The sequence below is a fragment of the Acipenser ruthenus genome, chromosome 15 (genome assembly GCF_902713425.1).
Source record: "Acipenser ruthenus chromosome 15, fAciRut3.2 maternal haplotype, whole genome shotgun sequence".
NCBI lineage: Eukaryota > Metazoa > Chordata > Actinopteri > Acipenseriformes > Acipenseridae > Acipenser > Acipenser ruthenus.
The window spans coordinates 16912856-16932789 of NC_081203.1; the positions used below are offsets into that span (position 1 = coordinate 16912856).

Genomic DNA, 19934 nt, shown 5'->3' on the forward strand with positions numbered 1-19934 from the left:
TAGAATATCTTTGTAGAATAAGCAATAATTCATCTCTTTTCACAGCTTCTTTGCTTTATTCTATGACATACCAAAGGCATGCAAGTATACATGATAAAACAGCTTTTAATTTCATCACTTTTCAGGAGGAATGAAGCATTATTTCAATGAGCTGTAAGGGTACCAACAAATTTGAGCACGTCTGTACCAGTGATTTGTCTGGGTTCTGCTATACCAGTGATTTGTCTGGGTTCTGCTATACCAGTGATTTGTCTGGGTTCTGATATACCAGTGATTTGTCTGGGTTCTGATATACCAGTGATTTGTCTGGGTTCTGATATACCAGTGATTTGTCTGGGTTCTGCGATACCAGTGATTTGTCTGGGTTCTGCGATACCAGTGATTTGTCTGGGTTCTGATATACCAGTGATTTGTCTGGGTTCTGCGATACCAGTGATTTGTCTGGGTTCTGCGATACCAGTGATTTGTCTGGGTTCTGATATACCAGTGATTTGTCTGGGTTCTGCGATACCAGTGATTTGTCTGGGTTCTGATATATCAGTGATTTATCTGGGTTCTGATATACCAGTGATTTGTCTGGGTTCTGATATACCAGTGATTTGTCTGGGTTCTGATATACCAGTGATTTGTCTGGGTTCTGCTATACCAGTGATTTGTCTGGGTTCTGCTAGATTTGATTGACCTAGTTGGTAAGACAAAATCCACTATATGTCCTTTAGACCCCACCTACTAAACTGCTGAAAGACATTTCTTCTGAAATGAACAGTACTGCCTTCAATATTATTAATAGCTCACTTTCATCTGGCACTGTTCCTAATTCCTTCAAGGTTGCTACAGTACAACCACGGCTTAAAAAATCTACCCTTGATCCCCAAACCCTGAACAATTTTAGGCCTATTTCAAATCTCCCCTTTCTATCTAAAGTCAGAGGAGTGGTAGCTAACCAACTAAATTCCTTCTTAGCAGCACATGACACGTGATAAATTTCATTCTGGCTTATGGTTAATGACCCTCAGAGTGCACTTGGCAGTCATCTCTTCATACCAGGCGTGGGCTGCAAACATCGTTCTATTTTTGTAAAGTTGATCTGGTTCTGCAGCCTGAAGTGGGTGTGTATGTGTTGAAGTGTGCATGTATATCCATTACTGCAGCACCGGTGGACGATGATGATGGATGTCTCTTGTGTCATCTGGAAGAGCTGCATGTTCTATGTCTTGCCTGATGACGGCAGTCTGCGGTTCCTTTGGCTGCTTGTGTGGGGGGGGGGAATGGCGAGTTAGGGCTAAAAATCCTAACGCCACATTTCCTTGCTTTTGTGGCAATGAGTTCAATCCTAACTGCTGCAATGAACAATTATATATACTTATAATCAGGATTTCTGCTTAAATGGGATACAACTCTGGGAGACGGTTCTTCCCAATGCTATTTATGTTGTTTAATTGGGACTTCACTTCGTTTAATTGGGATACTGTACTTTCAAATGATGACCGGAGATTTTCAGAGCAAGACAGGTTTGCGTAGCGCAGTGCAGGGAGTACGTGATTAGCTGTGACTTGCGTAAACCTCATTGAACTCTTGAAGGAGCCGAGTCTCCTGTGGTTTCTCAGGCTGCTGTTGCAAAGACAGTTGGCGTGTCAACATTTCAGGCGTGTTTAATTTTGTTTAGGAATAAAAAATAAAAAAAAACACTGACTCGTATTTTTAATTATGTATTTAATTTTTTTATTTCGTAGTCGCCAATTGTTTTTATTATTTTCTCCCCAATTTGGAATAGTTATTATTATTATTATTTTTAGGGTCAGCTCACCGCTACCACCCCCGGACTGACTCGGGAGTGGCAAAGACGAAAACACGCTTTCCTCCGAAGTGTGTGCCATCAGCTGACCACTTCTTTTACACACTGCAGGCTCACCATGCAGCCACCTCAGAGCTACAGCGTCAGAGGACAACGTAGCTCTGGGCAGCTTACAGGCAAGCCCGCAGGCGCTATGTATTTAACATTTAATCATAATGTGATGTGATTTCATTTTTTTTTTCCATTTAGAAACAAAAAAGTGTAACTAAGGTTGTCTCAAATGCCTCTCATTTAATTGGGACAGCCACTTATTTGGGAGCCCTGATAAAGCGGTATTTAATGTTAGATTTTGAAATGTTGCATTTTTCAATTTATCAGTTTTTTCATTAATTATATGGAAAACTACAAAGCAGTATGTAATTCAGCAGGTTTCATTCGACTTTATGAATTGAAATTTGTTAATTATATTGGGTGATGCAAAATTTTTGGCCACAGCTGTACATTAGGTTAAAGGTCATTCATGGTAATTTCCCCTGGAGAGTGAAATTGTCCTCATCCCTTCAGGGTCTGCTTAGTAATCAATGACACTGCAGTGCCACAGATTTCCTGCAAGGCAAGAATACTGGGAACCTTCTTTGACCTAGCGTAGTACGAGATGTCATGTTACAAATTAAAATACAATTTCTTTCAAAACTGCACATTGAGACCTATATAGTGAGTGGCAGTACACAACAGGTCAGATTTATGAAAGTATTTTGTAAGATCGTGTTTTGAAAGATATGCTGGGGAGAATAGCAAAGAGCAGAAAAGGCCATTAAACCCTGGTAGCGATTATCGCTGGTAGAAATTCATTTTCTGAACGATCGAAGGCCACTTGTCCTGCGAGCCCTGGTACTGAAGCAGCCTTCTGTGGAGCAGGCTTGAGCTGCTGGGACTCACTCACCTGCTGTCATGGAAAGATTTGAGTTTCGGTTGCAGCAGAACAAACAGGACCACGAGCAGGAGGATGAGGGCCACAGAGCTTACGGTTGTGGCGACGATGGAGAGTGTGGGCACCTCCAGGGACGAGCGCTGGTCTTTATCTAGTGGAGACAGGGGGACAAAATCAGAGGTAACCTTTAACATTCCTGCACATCTCGCATTGACAAGGGAAAGAGTTTCATCAGCTCTATCCATGTGTCTGCACACACACCCACGCACACCAGCTAAATTAGGTCCATGTACACCCAAAAGGTGTGCCAGCAACTGGTACGCTGACACACACACAGAATATTTCAAGTAAAAGCAATAAAAATCTCTTGTTCTACTCTGATAAATATCCACTGACAAGGCAAACACAAAGGCTAGGTAAGAGAAGAGTGATTGGGTGAAGCAGAAGAGCATGTCATTTCTTTCGAGCTGGTCTACCTTTCATAAAACAAATAATTACCAGCATTTGTTTTAAAAAAAAGTCTTGGGTAGAGTACATGTCAATGGCATTGCTTTATGTTTGAAGTGTCTTAATATTTCTGGAGCCTTGACAAGTAAATAAATAATTGTACCAAAACAGATGCATATTACTCATTACAAAACAACCACCTTGCCTTGACTGATTTAACATTCAGTGTTAATGACTATGGTGTAGTTGCCTCTTTGAATAAGAGCTACCACTCTGACAGACAAAAGCATGAGAACAGCATCACCTGTCAACCTGGTGAGAGACACAGGAAGACCAGGGTAGAACTAAAACCAATGGTCTAGCCTGTCTGGAGAGAACGAATGCTGAAGCACCATATATATCTCTCTCAATGTGTTAAAGGGAAGCCTATTCTTTAAAAGAAGTTTCAGACTCGGCTCTGAACTTGTGAATGAATGCAGAGCAGCAGTATTAACCCCCTCAATGGCCTGGCAAAACAAAGTTTTAAATAGAAGACAAACAATGTCCTTCCATTTATTACCAAAACCACCAAATGTAAATGGTCAGCGTCTTGAATATTTTTGCAATTATATTACGTGTTTGTCAAGGTCTTCCTGGTTTCCTCTCTGCTATGTGAAAGACAGGGACTGTGTGTAGTAATGCAACGGTTAGGATTTCCTCTAACAGAAACTGAACCGACATTCACAGAAAAATCACAACTGAACGACACCGACAAAAGAGAAAAAAACAACTGAAACTGAATTTTTGTACAATGAAACAGCGTTGGCAATCTCCGCACGAAGCGGCTGCACTTTCGGAAGCTCATCACACACTTCACTGCATGTGGACGGTTCATATTAACATAAATCAAAAGTTATGACAAGACTTCCCTGACTGATTCCGACAGCCCTCAGTAGGGATAACCATGGCTTCATACTTAGTCTGTGTTCAGATGTCTAGAGCTGTTTTCATATGCAAACACTCAGTCTGGGTACCCTAACTTAAATCTTTTGTTTAAAAAAATGCATCCTCAGAAGTGAAAAGCTGAACCTGGAAGTTTAACATATATATACACATATATTTTTTAAGTTTGTCGCGACTGTTAAATTACTTTGTGTAACCTCTAATACAAAATTAAATATGCTAAACGGACTAAAACAGCCAAATGCAAAAGTACTGAAAGAAAACAGAAGTATTGAAATGAGTTTTGTTTGTCTGATTACTTTGTTGCTGCATTCTAAATCAGCATATTGATTATGCAGCTGCAGCTCTACTCACACGGGATCTGCCGTGAAAATAATAAATACAAAAAATGAATATTTATTAGTATTGTGTCTAATCGTCTCCTACATTGGTATGAGTGATGCAATAACACTGTATTGAGTTTCACAGTTAAAAACTACAACATGTGTGTAATAATGGTATGTCCTGTTCCCTTGGCTGCACAAATGTAATGTTTTTTGTTTTTTAAACTCTCATTTTGATTTTACCGAAAACAAACCGATCATGACTGACTTGCATCCCTAGCAGTTGAGGTGCTTTCACCCCAAGCATGCCCCGTCCAAGCATCAGCGTCCCGCACAACAGTATCTTTCATACAATACTGTACATCTTATGGAGGCTTTCACAACGGCTGCGTAGTGCAAAACACACAGCTTCTAAAAAAGACTGTGCTTTCACAACAGCTGCATAGTGTAAAACACACTGTGTCTAAAGAAGACTTTGTTCATATTTATCTGTGGGTGTCCAAAGTCAACTTACTTATTTAACCAATAAATAATAATATCAGCATGGCGAATAATCGACCAGCAACAGGTAGGAAGCGTTCAAACTATTTTATACATAAAGATAATGGTCATTGCTGTGACTGTATGTCTGGGTGTCAAATAGGAAGGCACTTCACTTTTAACAGTGAAGAAGTACGGTAAAGAAAGACTGCTCTACAGTGCAGTAAAGATAACAAGACTCAAAACCACTAACGAAATGTAGAATACATACTCAATATTTATAACATATTCCCATTTTTATTTTATATTTCTGCAAAATACATAGCACTTTATTAATGAGTAGGGGAAATTGAGGGATCACCGCGAAACTCACCTCTTTTAGGGGCCAATGCATACCGGACAAGTACGGAGAAAAAAAACACTCATTTAAACTACTGCGCAACGCAAGCGACGCAGACTACATATCTTCCTTCTGTAAATAAGCTTTTTTTTATTCCTTCACTGTCCTGTGTGCATTGCACTTAGGCAAAAAATGACAACAATGTTTTAATCAGCCTATCAGTGCATTCTGTGACCTGTACTGCACAGTAGGGGGTGGGACAAAGTCAGTGCTGCACTGTTTTGATCCAGGTTGCTAAAGTCTAGTTTTCAGCATTGGAGGTAAAATACCAGAAATGGATGACAAAGCAAAAAAAGCAAAAGTATATTTCGGCTGATGATCGTGTCAAGATATTTCCCAAAGAAACTGTACATGCAGATGGAGGTAATTGTTTTGCACATCTTGTAATATGTCATTATAGGGTAGTTATAGCCATGACTATGGTGAATGTCCCCATGTAATTGGTTTAGGCCTGCGGTGGGTGGGACATGCCTTCATTACAGCCGCGTTTAATGGGGAATGGGATTGGCACTTAACTATTTCAAACGTCTGTATCTCCCGTTCCACATGTCCAAAAGTGCAAGTCATATGAAAGCTAAATACTTTCGGAATGTCCGTCCCCCCGTCCCCCCCCCCCCCCCACTCTGTCTGTGTGTGTGTGTGTGTGTGTGTGTGTGAGAGATTGCATGCAGCTGCAGAGCAGGAGATGACGACTGAGACAAGATACTGAACAGACATTTGAGATCCCCCTTATTTATTTCTCTAATGTTATATTTTATTTTATTTGATGTCCTGTTTTGAAAATGTTTTCTAGACGGAGATGAAAGTAATCTAAATGACCTGCCCGCATCAGATTTTATTCAGGTGTCGTGTCAATATGATCATTATTATTATTATTAGTTTCTCTGTTTTCTTTGTTTCTGTATGTGTTAAAAACGATGGATAATTATTTCGCTTTAGTCATTTATCTGTTTTTTATTGGTAGGAGTTTTTTTTTTTACCAATACAGTATTCACAAGTTTCTTCTTTTTGAATAAAAAAATAAATAAATACTAATCATCTTGTGTGGCAGGATAATATTATGTTTCCAGTTTCAGTTGTCTTACAGCTGGTCTGCATCTGCCATTTCGGCTCTTTTTTGTAAAATACATGCCAGATGCCCTTGGGTAAGTGAGTTTTGGAACTGTTTCTAATCGATTTCCACATCTGTATAACTTGGCAAAGCTTTGCCTTACACTTCCAACCAATTCAGTGGATGCAGACGTGCAGTCTCAATGTATGGGCAAGTCCGCACCAGACAGAGAATGTCAGCAGAAACTACTGGAGGAAGTTGCATGCTTGCCTTTAACACATGACAGCACTCTGTTTCAGTAAGGAAGCAAGTACCACTATTTTTAGGTATAGTGCTCTGAAATATTGTCTACTTAAGTTTATTTAATGTTTAAACAGGTCAGCGAAATCCTAATTCCATAACCTACCCGTGAAACATATGTAAATTTACTGCGATTTAAGTAGACCCCTAGTAATGAGTTATCATGAGATAGTACTGCTGTTACAGTGCTTAGTGCTGATAGATATAACAATATAATTCTGTACTTTAAGAAGATGTTGTGTTCGGTGATTGAAAACTTGACTGCGTCAAAATACACCAGATGCCGACGCTCTTGCTGTGAAAAGACCTTAAATCAGCATTTTCAGAAGCTAAGGTATTCATTGCATACAGTTTTTCCATCCCACTTTGCTAAACCGGCTTCACTGTAGAGATGTTCTCATGATAAGTACAGTAAATAGACACCCCATATTATTTACTTTAATATGACACGTCTCTGCAGAACACATGTTCACAACATTTAGAGTTTATCAGAGCAAAAACTGCAACGAGACTCTGACAAGCAGTATTTAAGCTTTGCCTTGCCTTATGCCCTCTTGCTCTACTCTCTCTACTGTATATCCCTGCTATGGCAACACAAAGGCAAGGTAAAAGCAGAGTGAGAGGCAGCAGCACTGACCCTGGCCGAGCCTGCAGCTGATCTCCGTGGCAGTGTTCCACTCTCCGTTCTCGCAGGTTAGGTATTTGTAATCCTCCTTCAGCGTGTAGCCCTCGTCGCAGAAATACTCGATCACAGTGCCCTCCGTCAGCTGGAGGCAAGGTGAGGGGTGGCATTTGTACCCCCCGTTCTCCGGCTCAAACGGCGGTTGACACCCTGCCAAACAAACACAAAGAAAGTCAGAAAGCGCCCAGCGGGGGAAGTCTTTGAGGGCTGTATTGGTGGCATAATGCAACTTGGAGACAGTGGGTTAACTTTGTCTAATAGCATGTTTTCTTCAGAAAGCAACAATATGTATTTTTGGAGGATTCAGTTTCAAGAACCCTCAATACTTCATTCCACTGCTCCAGAATACAAGTGCATGATTTAGTATTATTATTCAGAGGTTCTTGGAAAGCTTTTGAATAGAAGTCATCAAACACACCATTGTACGGTTATATGCTCCAACACAGTCTCCGATGAGAGAGAGAGAGAGAGAATGAATATAGGCATTGATGCGCTTGTGCCTGCGCTAACAGTATGTACCATTATATAACAGAAGGGGCTGATTTTAAGGAGAACAAAATAGGCAATTACATTAAGGCACTGTATAATTATAACAATTTAAAAAATAAAGAAATAAATGCAGGATTGCTGCCAATGGATGGTTTCGTTCTTGATATGTTCTTCCCCCTACATAAATAAAACAAACAAACCACAGCTTCCCTTTCCAGGCAGGTTTAAGTTTCTTTTGAAGTCAGACAGTGTAATCCGAGTACAGTACGGAGCGTGTTCTCAAACACCTGAGATTTGACTCTGAACGTAATGAAAGCAGCAGTACTTTCACCAGCACAAGCAAACAACCTCTCTCACCAACGGGATCAAAACTGAAACACAAATGCTGGGCGGGGGTCCTCAGTCACAATGCCTAATGTCATGTGGGCCTTAGCCAAGAAAGTGTGGGAAACCCTGCCTTACGGTATGTGGGAGATTTGAAAGCTTTATGGTAAGAAAACGGTCTCACCAGGCAGGTCCCTGGGCATGCACTTGATCTGCATACAACGGAGCTGCTCTCATTCTTTCTACATCTTCAACCTTGAATAAGTGAACATGGAAAGACTAGGCATCAGCAGCCCAATGGCAGGGGCAATAGGAATCCAGACGCATGAACCTTACTGCACAAATAGTTTCCTGTCGTCCAAACCCTTTGGAGATTCCGAAGACCAACGGAAATCTCTGATTCACTGCTTCAAGTCATACGATTAAAAACTGATTCACTGCTTCAAGTCATACGATTAAAAACTGATTCACTTCTTCAAGTCATATGATTAGAAACGGATTCACTGCTTCCAGTCATACAATTAAAACAGTTTTACAGAACTTTTCACTTTACACTCCCGCCTCAAATTAAAAGTACAGTTTAGTTATAGCACAATAAAACCCAGGTGTCTGCACGCAGTAATAAAATGTTGGCAATAAAAGCTGAGAGATAGATGACACTGCAGTTATTTTTGTAGTATTCTTGGAACAGTCCACTACCTGGGTAAAAGTATAGTACAGTCTTTAGTCACATTCTTGAGCTCACCAAGTGACGGACAGCTTTACTGTGGGTAGGAGTTTCGCAAAGACCAAATGAGGAAAGATGGGGTAGTAATGGGCTTCTGGGTTAAGCAGAGATTAATAGATATCTATCTACAGTACGATTTGCTTAAAAAAAAAGACCAAATGCAATTTTACAAAATCGGACTGCCAACTGCCATTAGATTCAAATAATTGATTCCTACCAACCAGAAGTTCCCTGGCAGGCTGTATCCTCTATAGCTGTCACTACTAAAGCTGCCGGGATGCACAGTTTTCAGCCTGCTCTTTACAAAGTACTTTACAAAGTACTCTCTCTCAAGGTTCAGTCGCTCAGTCCTGTACCCACTCAAATGGATCTCGGGATGTCAGCAGTTCATGGGTGCTAGATGTATAGAAGCATAGGCATCATGTAATTGAACACTTAGAAATGAAAAACTCCACATGTGTACAGTAAAACCCCGCTAAAGGTTGCCTCATTCAGGCTACTTCTGCACAGACCTGGCTTAGTTACATTGACAGCAATATAAAACAAAATGCCCGAAAAGCATTGAATAATGTGTCACCATGACAGATTCCAATACCATCAAAAACGTACATTTCCCACAAGAGTTATTCAGTGGATTTCAAAGTGTTAGCACCTATTGTAGCCTGTAATGGATAATTACAGCACACAGAAAACCACCAGCTGAAGAGAGCAGGCTTCAGAAAATGACAGCCTGGGCTGTGTTTGGAAAATAACATCCAGCTGTACGAGTCAGGAATCGTTACAGGCACACTGTGGTAGGACAACACTGCTGCTCAACACCACTGATCCAATCTCCAATGCCATGTACGAAAGGACTGGAAGGGTTGGGGATAACCACTCTTGCAAGTTATAGGAGGTGATAAAGTGCTCTATTTAATCCTCTACAGTAACCACTTGCATCGTTTTTACAGCCTGAACATGGTGGAAGATTCCCAGCAGCTTTTAGTTTAAAGGTTGTTTCTTACTGAAAAATAAGAAACAACCTTTTACTCCTGTAAAAGGGCTCCTGTGTTACTGTGAAGTGCCCCTGCTGTGCCCCTGGTTCAGAGCTCCCCTGTGGCCTTCTCAGCTTCTCTGAGAATGAACAGCTCCATTGTTCTGTAGCCCCAGTGTAACTGTATCCTGCAGATACACCAGAAGGGAGATCCAGGGGGTCCCACTGCTACAATCCAAAAGATACTGCTTCCGGATAGTCCTGCCCTGGTTTCTGATTTATATCGATCATGAAGCTGCAGCACTGGAGCAAACTAATGCACTGTATAGAACTGTACACTATTACAGATTGTCACAGCGACCTATTGGTTAGAGCCGAGGGACCGGAAGGAAACATTATGAGCAGCAATTTGTTATTATTGTTGTACCCATATACATTTAAGAATGTTGGTGAGTTTAAAAAAAAAAAAAACACTTCCTGCAAGCTCTGGAAAAACAAAGTCATTACTTTGGCATTCAATTGAAAACAAAATAGATAAGCTTGTATTTCCTAAGAGCAGGAGCAACGCAAGTGAACAGGTTCCCGAAGGAAGTGCAGGCAGCAGTGACTCAGAGACAGGCTGCTTTCCTAGAACACAAGCTGTGGCCTGGAACATTGCACCATATTGGAAAGATACAGGAGCCTGGTCACCAAGAAATCAGCTTGAAGTTTGCGCAGCAGCAGGATCTTGCGCAATACCCTCTGGGCCACAGGCAGCCAACGGAGCAGGAGGGATATCTGATGTGCCTGAAGACGGTTTCTGGAAGACTTTCCAGTAATCCAGCCACAAAGACACAAGAGTGCATCTGCAGGGGCAGGGTCTAGAGAGGGTCTGGGAAGCTGTGTGGGAGACTAAGCTATAGCAGATCTAGCCATTTTGGGTCAATCACATGGACACATGTAGCCTGCAGTTTTAAGTACCTTAAATGGTCTCCAAGATATGTTGCAGCAGCTTTGTACTGTGAGATTACTGCCAGAAAGGGTATATTTTTATTGGATACTCAATATAAGACAATCCAAGATAATCATATAATCATATAATCATATAATACAAATGTGAAGCAGATGGACGGGCAGCAGCTCCAGCTTCAGATAGGCTCAATAGCTTGAGCTAAAGTATGTCCAGACCAGGTTTAATCATAATTGAAGCGCTCTAAAAACAAACAAACTGGGTACCCCAGATAGCACAATGTATCTTGTCTTTTTGCAAAGGCTTGTGCTAAAGATTTTCCACCATAGGAATAAAGAAACCCATGTAATTTACAGTATGAGGAACTGGAAATGTGTGACTGAAGATCACAAGGCTTAAAAGAACTGTGAGTTTTCACTTCCACTGCCATGACACCACTAGGGATGACCCTTCTGTAAACGTGGGCATGAACACATACAGCGCTTTCATCACAGGCACCGAGCGCAACAACGGATAATAGGGATGCAAGTCACTATGATTGATTTGGTTTTTATCAACTTTTTTGACATCTAAACGCCTTTCAGTAAAACTGAAATGAAAGTTTTGTGCATTTGTGCAGCCAAGGAAACGGGACATACCATTATTACACACATGCCATTTTTTCAGCTGTGACAAATAAGCTCAATACAGTGGTACTGCATAACTCATACCAATGTACAGGGTGTCCACAAAGTCCTGTTACCTCCATGTTTTTGTTTTTCTACAGTGCACCGACCAACAACTGAAAAACGTGGAAGAATGATAACTGTATTTAGAAGTACTTAACTGCATTCGGTACAAGTATTTAACTGTATTTAGACGTCCAGAAGATCGATGCGACCGTCACCATTTTCAGGGCAGATAATGATCCATCGCCATGTTCGGTGCCACATCTTCTGTATGGAGGTGAAATGCATCTCTGACTGCTTGTTTCAGCTCCCCGTAGTCTCAGATCGTTGGATGGTGTGACGAGGTGAAATGCATCTCTGACAGCTTGTTTCAGCTCCCCGTAGTCTCAGATCGTTGGATGGAGTGACGAGGTGAAATGCATCTGACAGCTTGTTTCAGCTCCCCGTAGTCTCAGATCGTTGGATGGTGTGACGAGGTGAAATGCATCTCTGACTGCTTGTTTCAGCTCCCCGTAGTCTCAGATCGTTGGATGGAGTGATGAGGTGAAATGCATCTCTGACAGCTTGTTTTAGCTCCCTGTAGTCTCAGATCGTTGGATGGAGTGACGAGGTGAAATGCATCTCTGACAGCTTGTTTCAGCTCCCTGTAGTCTCAGATCGCTGGATGGAGTGACGAGATGAAATGCATCTGACAGCTTGTTTCAGCTCCCCGTAGTCTCAGATCGTTGTTTTGCAACATGATTCTTCATAAATCCCCAAAGGACACGTGGAGAGAACAGGACTACGTGGTGGCCACTGAATGGGCAGATCCACGACTAATCCAACGGTCCTAAAACACATCGTTGAAATATTCTCGTACCACCAAAGCATAGGGGGCTAAACATTGATTGTAGGAAAAGAACATGGGGGTAACAGGACTGTCACTGCGGCCGGTTGTAAGAGGCAAATTACATCCGAGTAGAAATGCAGCTCATGAGATATTTATACATATGACCCATCTACGTATAAAGGCCCTTACACTTGAATGCAATCAATATGCCAATAGAATGCAGAAACAGTAAATCAGACAAACAAAACTAATTTAAGTGGGCAGCAGTGTGAAGTAGTGGTTGGGGCTCTGGACTCTTGACCAGAGGGTTGTGGGTTCAATCCCCGATGGGGGACACTGCTGCTGTACCCTTGGGCAAGGTACTTTACCTAGATTGCTCCAGTAAAAACCCAACTGTATAAATGGGTAATTGTATGTAAAAAATAATGTGATATCTTGTAACAATTGTAAGTCGCCCTGGATAAGGGCGTCTGCTAAGAAATAAATAATAATAATAATAATAATAATAATAATAATAATAATAATAATAATAAATACATGCACAGTAAATACAAAATAAACTGACTTGCTCACAGAAGCATCGAATTTAAAGCAGCTCCGAGAAATGTGTCCATATTCCAGTTTCACAATGGTTCAGGATCACAAACATTTCATTTTCCTTCAATACTTTTGCAATTGGCTGTTTGTCAGTTTAGCATCATTATTTCATTTTGTATTATGGCTACACAGAGTAATTTAACTGATGCGACAAACTCAAACTTTTTTTTCAGCTCCAGCTTTTCACTTCTAAAGGATGCATTTTTTTTTAGCAAAAGGTTTAAGTTAGAGTATTATTATTATTATTATTATTATTATTATTTATTTCTTAGCAGACGCCCTTATCCAGGGCGACTTACAATTGCAAGCAAATACAAATACATTCAAGTGTTACAATATAAGTCATACAATAAGAACAAGAAATACAATAATTCTCAAGTGTGACAAACCACAATTCAATAATACAGCAGATAATAGTGAAAGTTACATCAGGATATGATTAAATAGTGAGAGTGCCTAGAGTACCTAGGCTGTGTTTGCATATGAAAACAGCCCTAGACATCTGAACACAGACTAAGTGTGAAGCCACTGTTATCCCTACTGAGGGCTGTCAGAATCAATCAGGGAAGTCTTGTCATAACTTTTCATTTATGCTACCATATTCAAATTATTAAGGGATGTTAATATGAACCGTCTGCATGCAGCAGAGTGTGTGATGAGCGCCTGAAAATGCAGCCGCTTCGTGCTGAGACTGTCCACGCTTTCACTGTACAAAAAAAAAAAAACTAAACCCAAATTTTTTCTCTTTTGTCAGTATCGTTCGATTTGGAATTTTATGCAAATGTCAGTTTTGGTTTGATTTCGGACTGGGAAAATCATAACGGTTGCATCCCTAAGTGATACTCCTTGTGTAATACAGATCACAGCTACAGAGTTCAAAATGTGATACTCCTTGTGTAATACAGAGCACAGCTAAAGCGTTCAAAATGTGCAGTACGGCAGGAAAGAAAGAAATGCAACCATAACTTTAGACTAGTACAGAGACATCAAATGTACTGCTGTACACCCTGGACTATGTGCTCACCACACAATGGTTTCCAGAGGAAAACTACCTTTTTTTGTGAAGAAACTTCAATTCTATGGCAAACATTTGGACAAGTCTTTCTCAATGTCAGTAAAGCACTTTGTTTTGATGACTTACAGGGCCACCGTACTTTGCAGTACAGGCTTGAAACACATATCATATTTTGTTCTTCGTGTGATGTCACTGAGAGGGGCATTTAGTGTCTAAAGGGTGGAGACAGTTTATAGCAGCCAGGCAGAAACAAAAGGTCACAGGAACTTGTTTAGAGCTAATAAAAAAGGGGAAACACTGTAAATCTGATGTCTTTGACTTCTAATTATATTAGAACATTTATTCTGTCTCATGTGTTTTAACATTTATAAATATCAATTAGTGGATATAAGCATATACTATTTCATGAACTAAGGTTTATATGGTTTCTTAACTACTTTATAATGTTCCCCAGAGTGTTCTGAAAAAAGGACACCATTTCCAGGATGCTACTGTAAAAAACCTTTAGTGAATTTTTAGAGGAAGAGAGTCAACTACAGCCAAAAAACGGCTGGTCCTGGGGGAGCATCCCACTGAAAAACGGCTGGTCCTGGGGGAGCATCCCACTGAAAAACGGCTGGTCCTGGGGGAGCATCCCACTGAAAAACGGCTGGTCCTGGGGGAGCATCCCACTGAAAAACGGCTGGTCCTGGGGGAGCATCCCACTGAAAAACGGCTGGTCCTGGGGGAGCATCCCACTGAAAAACGGCTGGTCCTGGGGGAGCATCCCACTGAAAAACGGCTGGTCCTGGGGGAGCATCCCACTGAAAAACGGCTGGTCCTGGGGGAGCATCCCACTGAAAAATGCTTTGTCCTGAAAGGGTTAATGCAAGAAAAATCTGCAGCTGGGCCTTTTATGAGCTATAAATAATGATGATCTTAAAACCACTTGTGACCCCCATGCGAAGTTTCAGCAGCTCTGTTTATGAACACCCTGTACCTGGATTTTAAAGCAACAAGGTTTTGAATGTTTCAATATAAACAGGTGGAGAGTGTGTGTTTATTGCTGAGCACTTTGGAATCAAGGATTACTGCAACAGATATTGTTGTTTTATCTTGTTTTTCAATGCTGGGTGAGCAGTGTTTTATTCACCTAATATTTAAAATCATGCTGTTGACAGTCTAATGGTTAAAAAGGAATAGCATGTCAACCAATCCTATGACGCAGACAGGATGGATGCACAGATGCAATAGTTTGGAAATCCACAATGCTTGCAATCAGTGAGCAGAGTGGGTTAATCATCCCTTCCCAGTCCTTGAGACTGGCTGAAAACATCCTCTTTTAAGAATACAAACAGGTTGTCCATTGTGTTGCTATCATTTAAAAAAAGGGAATTAAATAAAGCCGCATTTACGACTCAATAGAGAGTAACTCAATATGAAATAGCTGCAGGCAGAGAAGCACTTGACAAAAATATTGCAATAAATGCAGTTGTATTGTGTAGGCCTCTAGATACAGTAGATCTGTAGATCTCTAGAACAAAGTTCATACATTGGGGGGAAACCATGGCTCTGTGTAGCTAAAAACAGATGAGCAATAGACAGATTTACAAATGTAAAAGTGTTTGCCGACTAAAACGGGCAAATGACTCAATTTAACCATTAAAAAAAAAAAAGAAAAATGCTACGTGACCTTCAGCATGTTGTGAGGTTGCCCATGAAGTGGAAATTATATTTATTTTATTGCATTTGTTTTTCTGTTAAGTACCTACATCAATGTAACAGCAAATGAGCGCAAGCCCAGTTTCCAATTTAAATGTAACCAGGTTACTAGACTACTGTGCAAATGCAACGACAAGAACAAAAAGATATGCTTCTTAACAACAATAACCATTGCAATATATTACAACGGCACAACACATTGTCAAAAAATAGATGCTTTCTTGTGGATATGTTTGGACATTTGAATATATTAACTTAGCACTGCAAGGAAAACAAATGTTAATTGTTGATCTTTGGGAAAATGTGAAAGAATTCAAGCAGAAGTTGGTCGTGTTTCAGGAAGACATTCAGTCGCCAGACCGCTTTCATTTTCCAACTTTGAAGATGGTGATCACGCAGCCTTTCAGGGAAGAAAATTACCTTTCAATGGTATTTTTTAAAGATTCTTGAGTAAGCTTACCACTGAATTCAGTGAGCGGTTTTACAAATTTAAGTTTTCTTGTTAGCAAAAAAAACCCATTTGTTGTTGAACCAAGAGAATCATGGAGTAAGACTGCCAGTGCTGTGTGTCCCTGGGTAGATAGTGCTGTGTTTCCCTAGGTAGACAGTGCTGTGTGTCCCTGGGTAGACAGTGCTGTGTGTCCCTGGGTAGACAGCAGTGCTGTGTTTCCCTGGGTAGACAGTGCTGTGTGTCCCTGGGTAGACAGTGCTGTGTTTCCCTGGGTAGACAATGCTGTGTGTCCCTGGGTAGACAGCAGTGCTGTGTTTCCCTGGGTAGACAGTGCTGTGTGTCCCTGGGTAGACAGTGCTGTGTGTCCCTGGGTAGATAGAGGATCATGGAATAAGACTGCCAGTTCTGTGTGTCCCTGGGTAGACAGTGCTGTGTGTCCCTGGTTAGACAGTGCTGTGTGTCCCTGGGTAGATAGAGGATCATGGAATAAGACTGCCAGTGCTGTGTGTCCCTGGGTAGACAGTGCTGTGTGTCCCTGGGTAGATAGAGGATCATGGAATAAGACTGCCAGTGCTGTGTTTCCCAGGGTAGATAGTGCTGTGTTTCCCTGGGTAGACAGTGCTGTGTGTCCCTGGGTAGACAGTGCTGTGTGTCCCTGGGTAGACAGTGCTGTGTGTCCCTGGGTAGACAGTGCTGTGTGTCCCTGGGTAGACAGTGCTGTGTGTCCCTGGGTAGACAGTGCTGTGTGTCCCTGGGTAGATAGAGGATCATGGAATAAGACTGCCAGTTCTGTGTGTCCCTGGGTAGACAGTGCTGTGTGTCCCTGGGTAGACAGTGCTGTGTGTCCCTGGGTAGATAGAGGATCATGGAATAAGACTGCCAGTGCTGTGTGTCCCTGGGTAGACAGTGCTGTGTGTCCCTGGGTAGACAGTGCTGTGTGTCCCTGGGTAGACAGTGCTGTGTGTCCCTGGTAGACAGTGCTGTGTTTCCCTAGGTAGATAGAGGATCATGGAATAAGACTGCCAGTGCTGTGTTTCCCAGGGTAGATGGAGGATGAGTTCAGATGGAGCTGGGTGTCCTGCATGGCAGGGACACGTTAACAGAGAAGCTTTGTTAACGTAGTGCTTGCCCCGACATGTTTCTGCTTGAATGCCGTGATCCTGAGAAATTCCCAATCTGGAGACGACTGGCTTTGGCAACATGCACAATGTTTGGATTGACGTACTCCTGTGAGGCATGCTTTTCCAAAATGAACATGATAAAAAATAAACACAGCAGACGGATAACTAATGAGCCCCTGCAGCAGACCCTTCCCATTGCTACCACAGCCCACACCCCAAATTCAAAAGGGTGGTACTGGAAAAGAAGGGTCATGTTTCACACTAGACTTCAATTTTGTACATTATTTGTATTTCAAGTTTTTTAGTTATGACGTCTGCTTCATGCTTTATTTCGTGGCTTGTAAATAGTTAAGAAAAAACAAAGCCAAACCGTTTTTTCTACATTGGACTGATCTCCTGGCAAGCCTATCAATCACTCAAACCTTTATTTAGTATAGTGCCTTTAACAACAAGTTTCCACAAAGCGCTTTAACATCTGCAGAACATCAAAAGATTACAATGAAAAGGCAGCTAGGAAAATGCAGTAAATACAATAAAAATAATTTGTTGTATAAATACATACAAAAAATACAATAAAAACAACAAAAACTGTCAAATTTGATAAATATGCTAAACTATAAAAATGTGTCTTCAGCCTCGTTTTAAAGATTGCTACAGTCGGAGCTTTCCTAACAGGAACAGCAATTCCTTCCACAGCTTAGAGCCATACAGCCGAATTCTCTACCTCCTGTCTGTATTTTAAAGAATTTTGGAATGTTGAAAAAATAAAGTGTGGTTAGCTGTGTGCGAATGTGTGGTCATGGACCTTGGATAGAGGATTATGTGAGGTCAGTGGACCTTCATTGAATGATGTTGGAAACCCCTGTTTTAGACATTACCAAACAATTATTTTCCATTTGCAGCGAATGGCAGGTATTCTTCTGCAATCAAGTCAGCTGCATTAGATTTAATTTAATCCCCTAAATTATTATTAATTAAACTCGGCAGTGACTTCAGTAGTACGTTATACACTTCCTAATTACAGTCCCAAGTATTTCTATGCGTTCTGCTTTTACTGTTCCTTTAACTAAACCCCCTTTTCCTGCAACACCTGACCGTGCTTTAATACCAAACTCACGACACGTTTACTGCTTCTTAACACGGTAACGTCCTGAATTGCCATGCCTGCTTTTTGGCTAAAGAGATATCATCTTATCATCTAATTAGGGAAGCTGCTGTGCAATTAATAATCGTTAAACTACTGACGGCTAACAATACAACCAAATCTATTACATATGGGATAGATTTATTATTTATTTATTTTTTTTTTTAAACATAACAAGTGCTCTGGCTTTTCTGTTCCATACCACATCATAATTACTGTGTTTTGAAAAAAGCTTTGAAACAGCCTAGTTATAAGTGTAAAATGTTGTCTGGATGATAACAATGAAAAGAAAAATGACAGGTACGTTATTTAAACAGTTGTAACAACACATGGGGGACGTGGGATGTGTTTTGGAACCCCGCTACTTACTCTGTAATAAAAACCTAATTGCGGTTTAAACCAATTTTGAAATGTCAAGTTTCATAACTTACAATTACAGCATAGGAATCCATAACTTCAAAACACTTAGTAAAAAGGTTAAACTTATTGAAAGTATACAAACGCTGACTGGTGATTTCATCCTTGTATAATAGGAAAGCCGAGTAGCATCAAAAATATGTTCACAAGGCTGGCTTGGCACTATTTAAACTGCTAAATTGAAATTGCAAGCCCTTTTCCAAGGGCTTTTCCTATGTTTGAAATGTGTCATACTATAATTAAGTAATTGTTGAAATATGTAATACTATAATTAACTTGAAATGATTGTTGCGTGATAAAATGGTATTCGCTTTTCTGTTGAATTGTTCTGACTGTGGTTATATTATTATTATTATTTATTTCTTAGCAGACACCCTTATCCAGGGCGACTTACAATTGTTACAAGATATCACATTATTTTCACATACAATTACATTATTTTTTACACACAATTACCCATTTATACAGTTGGGTTTTTACCGGAGCAATCTAGGTAAAGTACCTTGCTCAAGGGTACAGCAGCAGTGTCCCCCACCTGGGATTGAACCCACAACCCTCTGGTCAGGAGTCCAGAGCCCTAACCACTACTCCACACTGCTATATTGATGAATCCAGTTTTCTGTGGACTCGTTCATCAACAATATATCTGCCCGCACACCCCTTCTCTTCAAAGCCACAGGGGTTTTCTACCTTTCTTTTTTCTTTTTCTTTTTTTTAAACTGTACCCCTTCTGAAGGTTTCCGCTCAAAGTACCCCTTTACAGTTTTCATTCACTGAATGGTACCACAGTTGCAATAAAACTTTACAACATCAAAAACATTAACCTTAAGATAAAACTAGAATAACAATGATATACTTTTTATTAAAGCCAGTATAAAATGGTCCAAAGGGACTCAGTATAACTTTTGTTGCTTTGCACTTTCTGTAGACTCTCATGTTGTTTTCTTACTTCGTTTTTCTTTTGCAAGTAAGAAAAAGTATTTACTTTTGACTCCAAACAATACACAGGATAATCTGCAGGGCCGGATGGAAGGATGAGGGGGCCCTACGCACAGCATCTTGTGAAACTGTGTTGTAATTAACAGCCTGTAGGTAAAGTGTATCTGCAAGGACAGCTTTCAGTTCTACGTCAGATGCATGTTCACCATTTAGACCTTGCAAAACAAATACAATGTGTA

At 40.7% G+C, this 19934-nt stretch overlaps 1 protein-coding gene across 1 annotated transcript in view; it reads right to left on the reverse strand.

Annotated features, from left to right (window-relative positions):
• The window catches only part of LOC117422392 (sushi domain-containing protein 6-like), a 46818-nt gene that overhangs the window by 10149 nt on the left and 16735 nt on the right, over window positions 1-19934 (reverse strand). Inside the window, exons 3-4 of the mRNA XM_058987222.1 lie at window positions 7307-7501; window positions 2739-2877 (exon numbers count right to left, since the gene is read on the reverse strand). Coding sequence (XP_058843205.1) covers window positions 2739-2877; window positions 7307-7501 — 334 coding nt within the window. The remainder of the gene's footprint in view (window positions 1-2738; window positions 2878-7306; window positions 7502-19934) is intronic.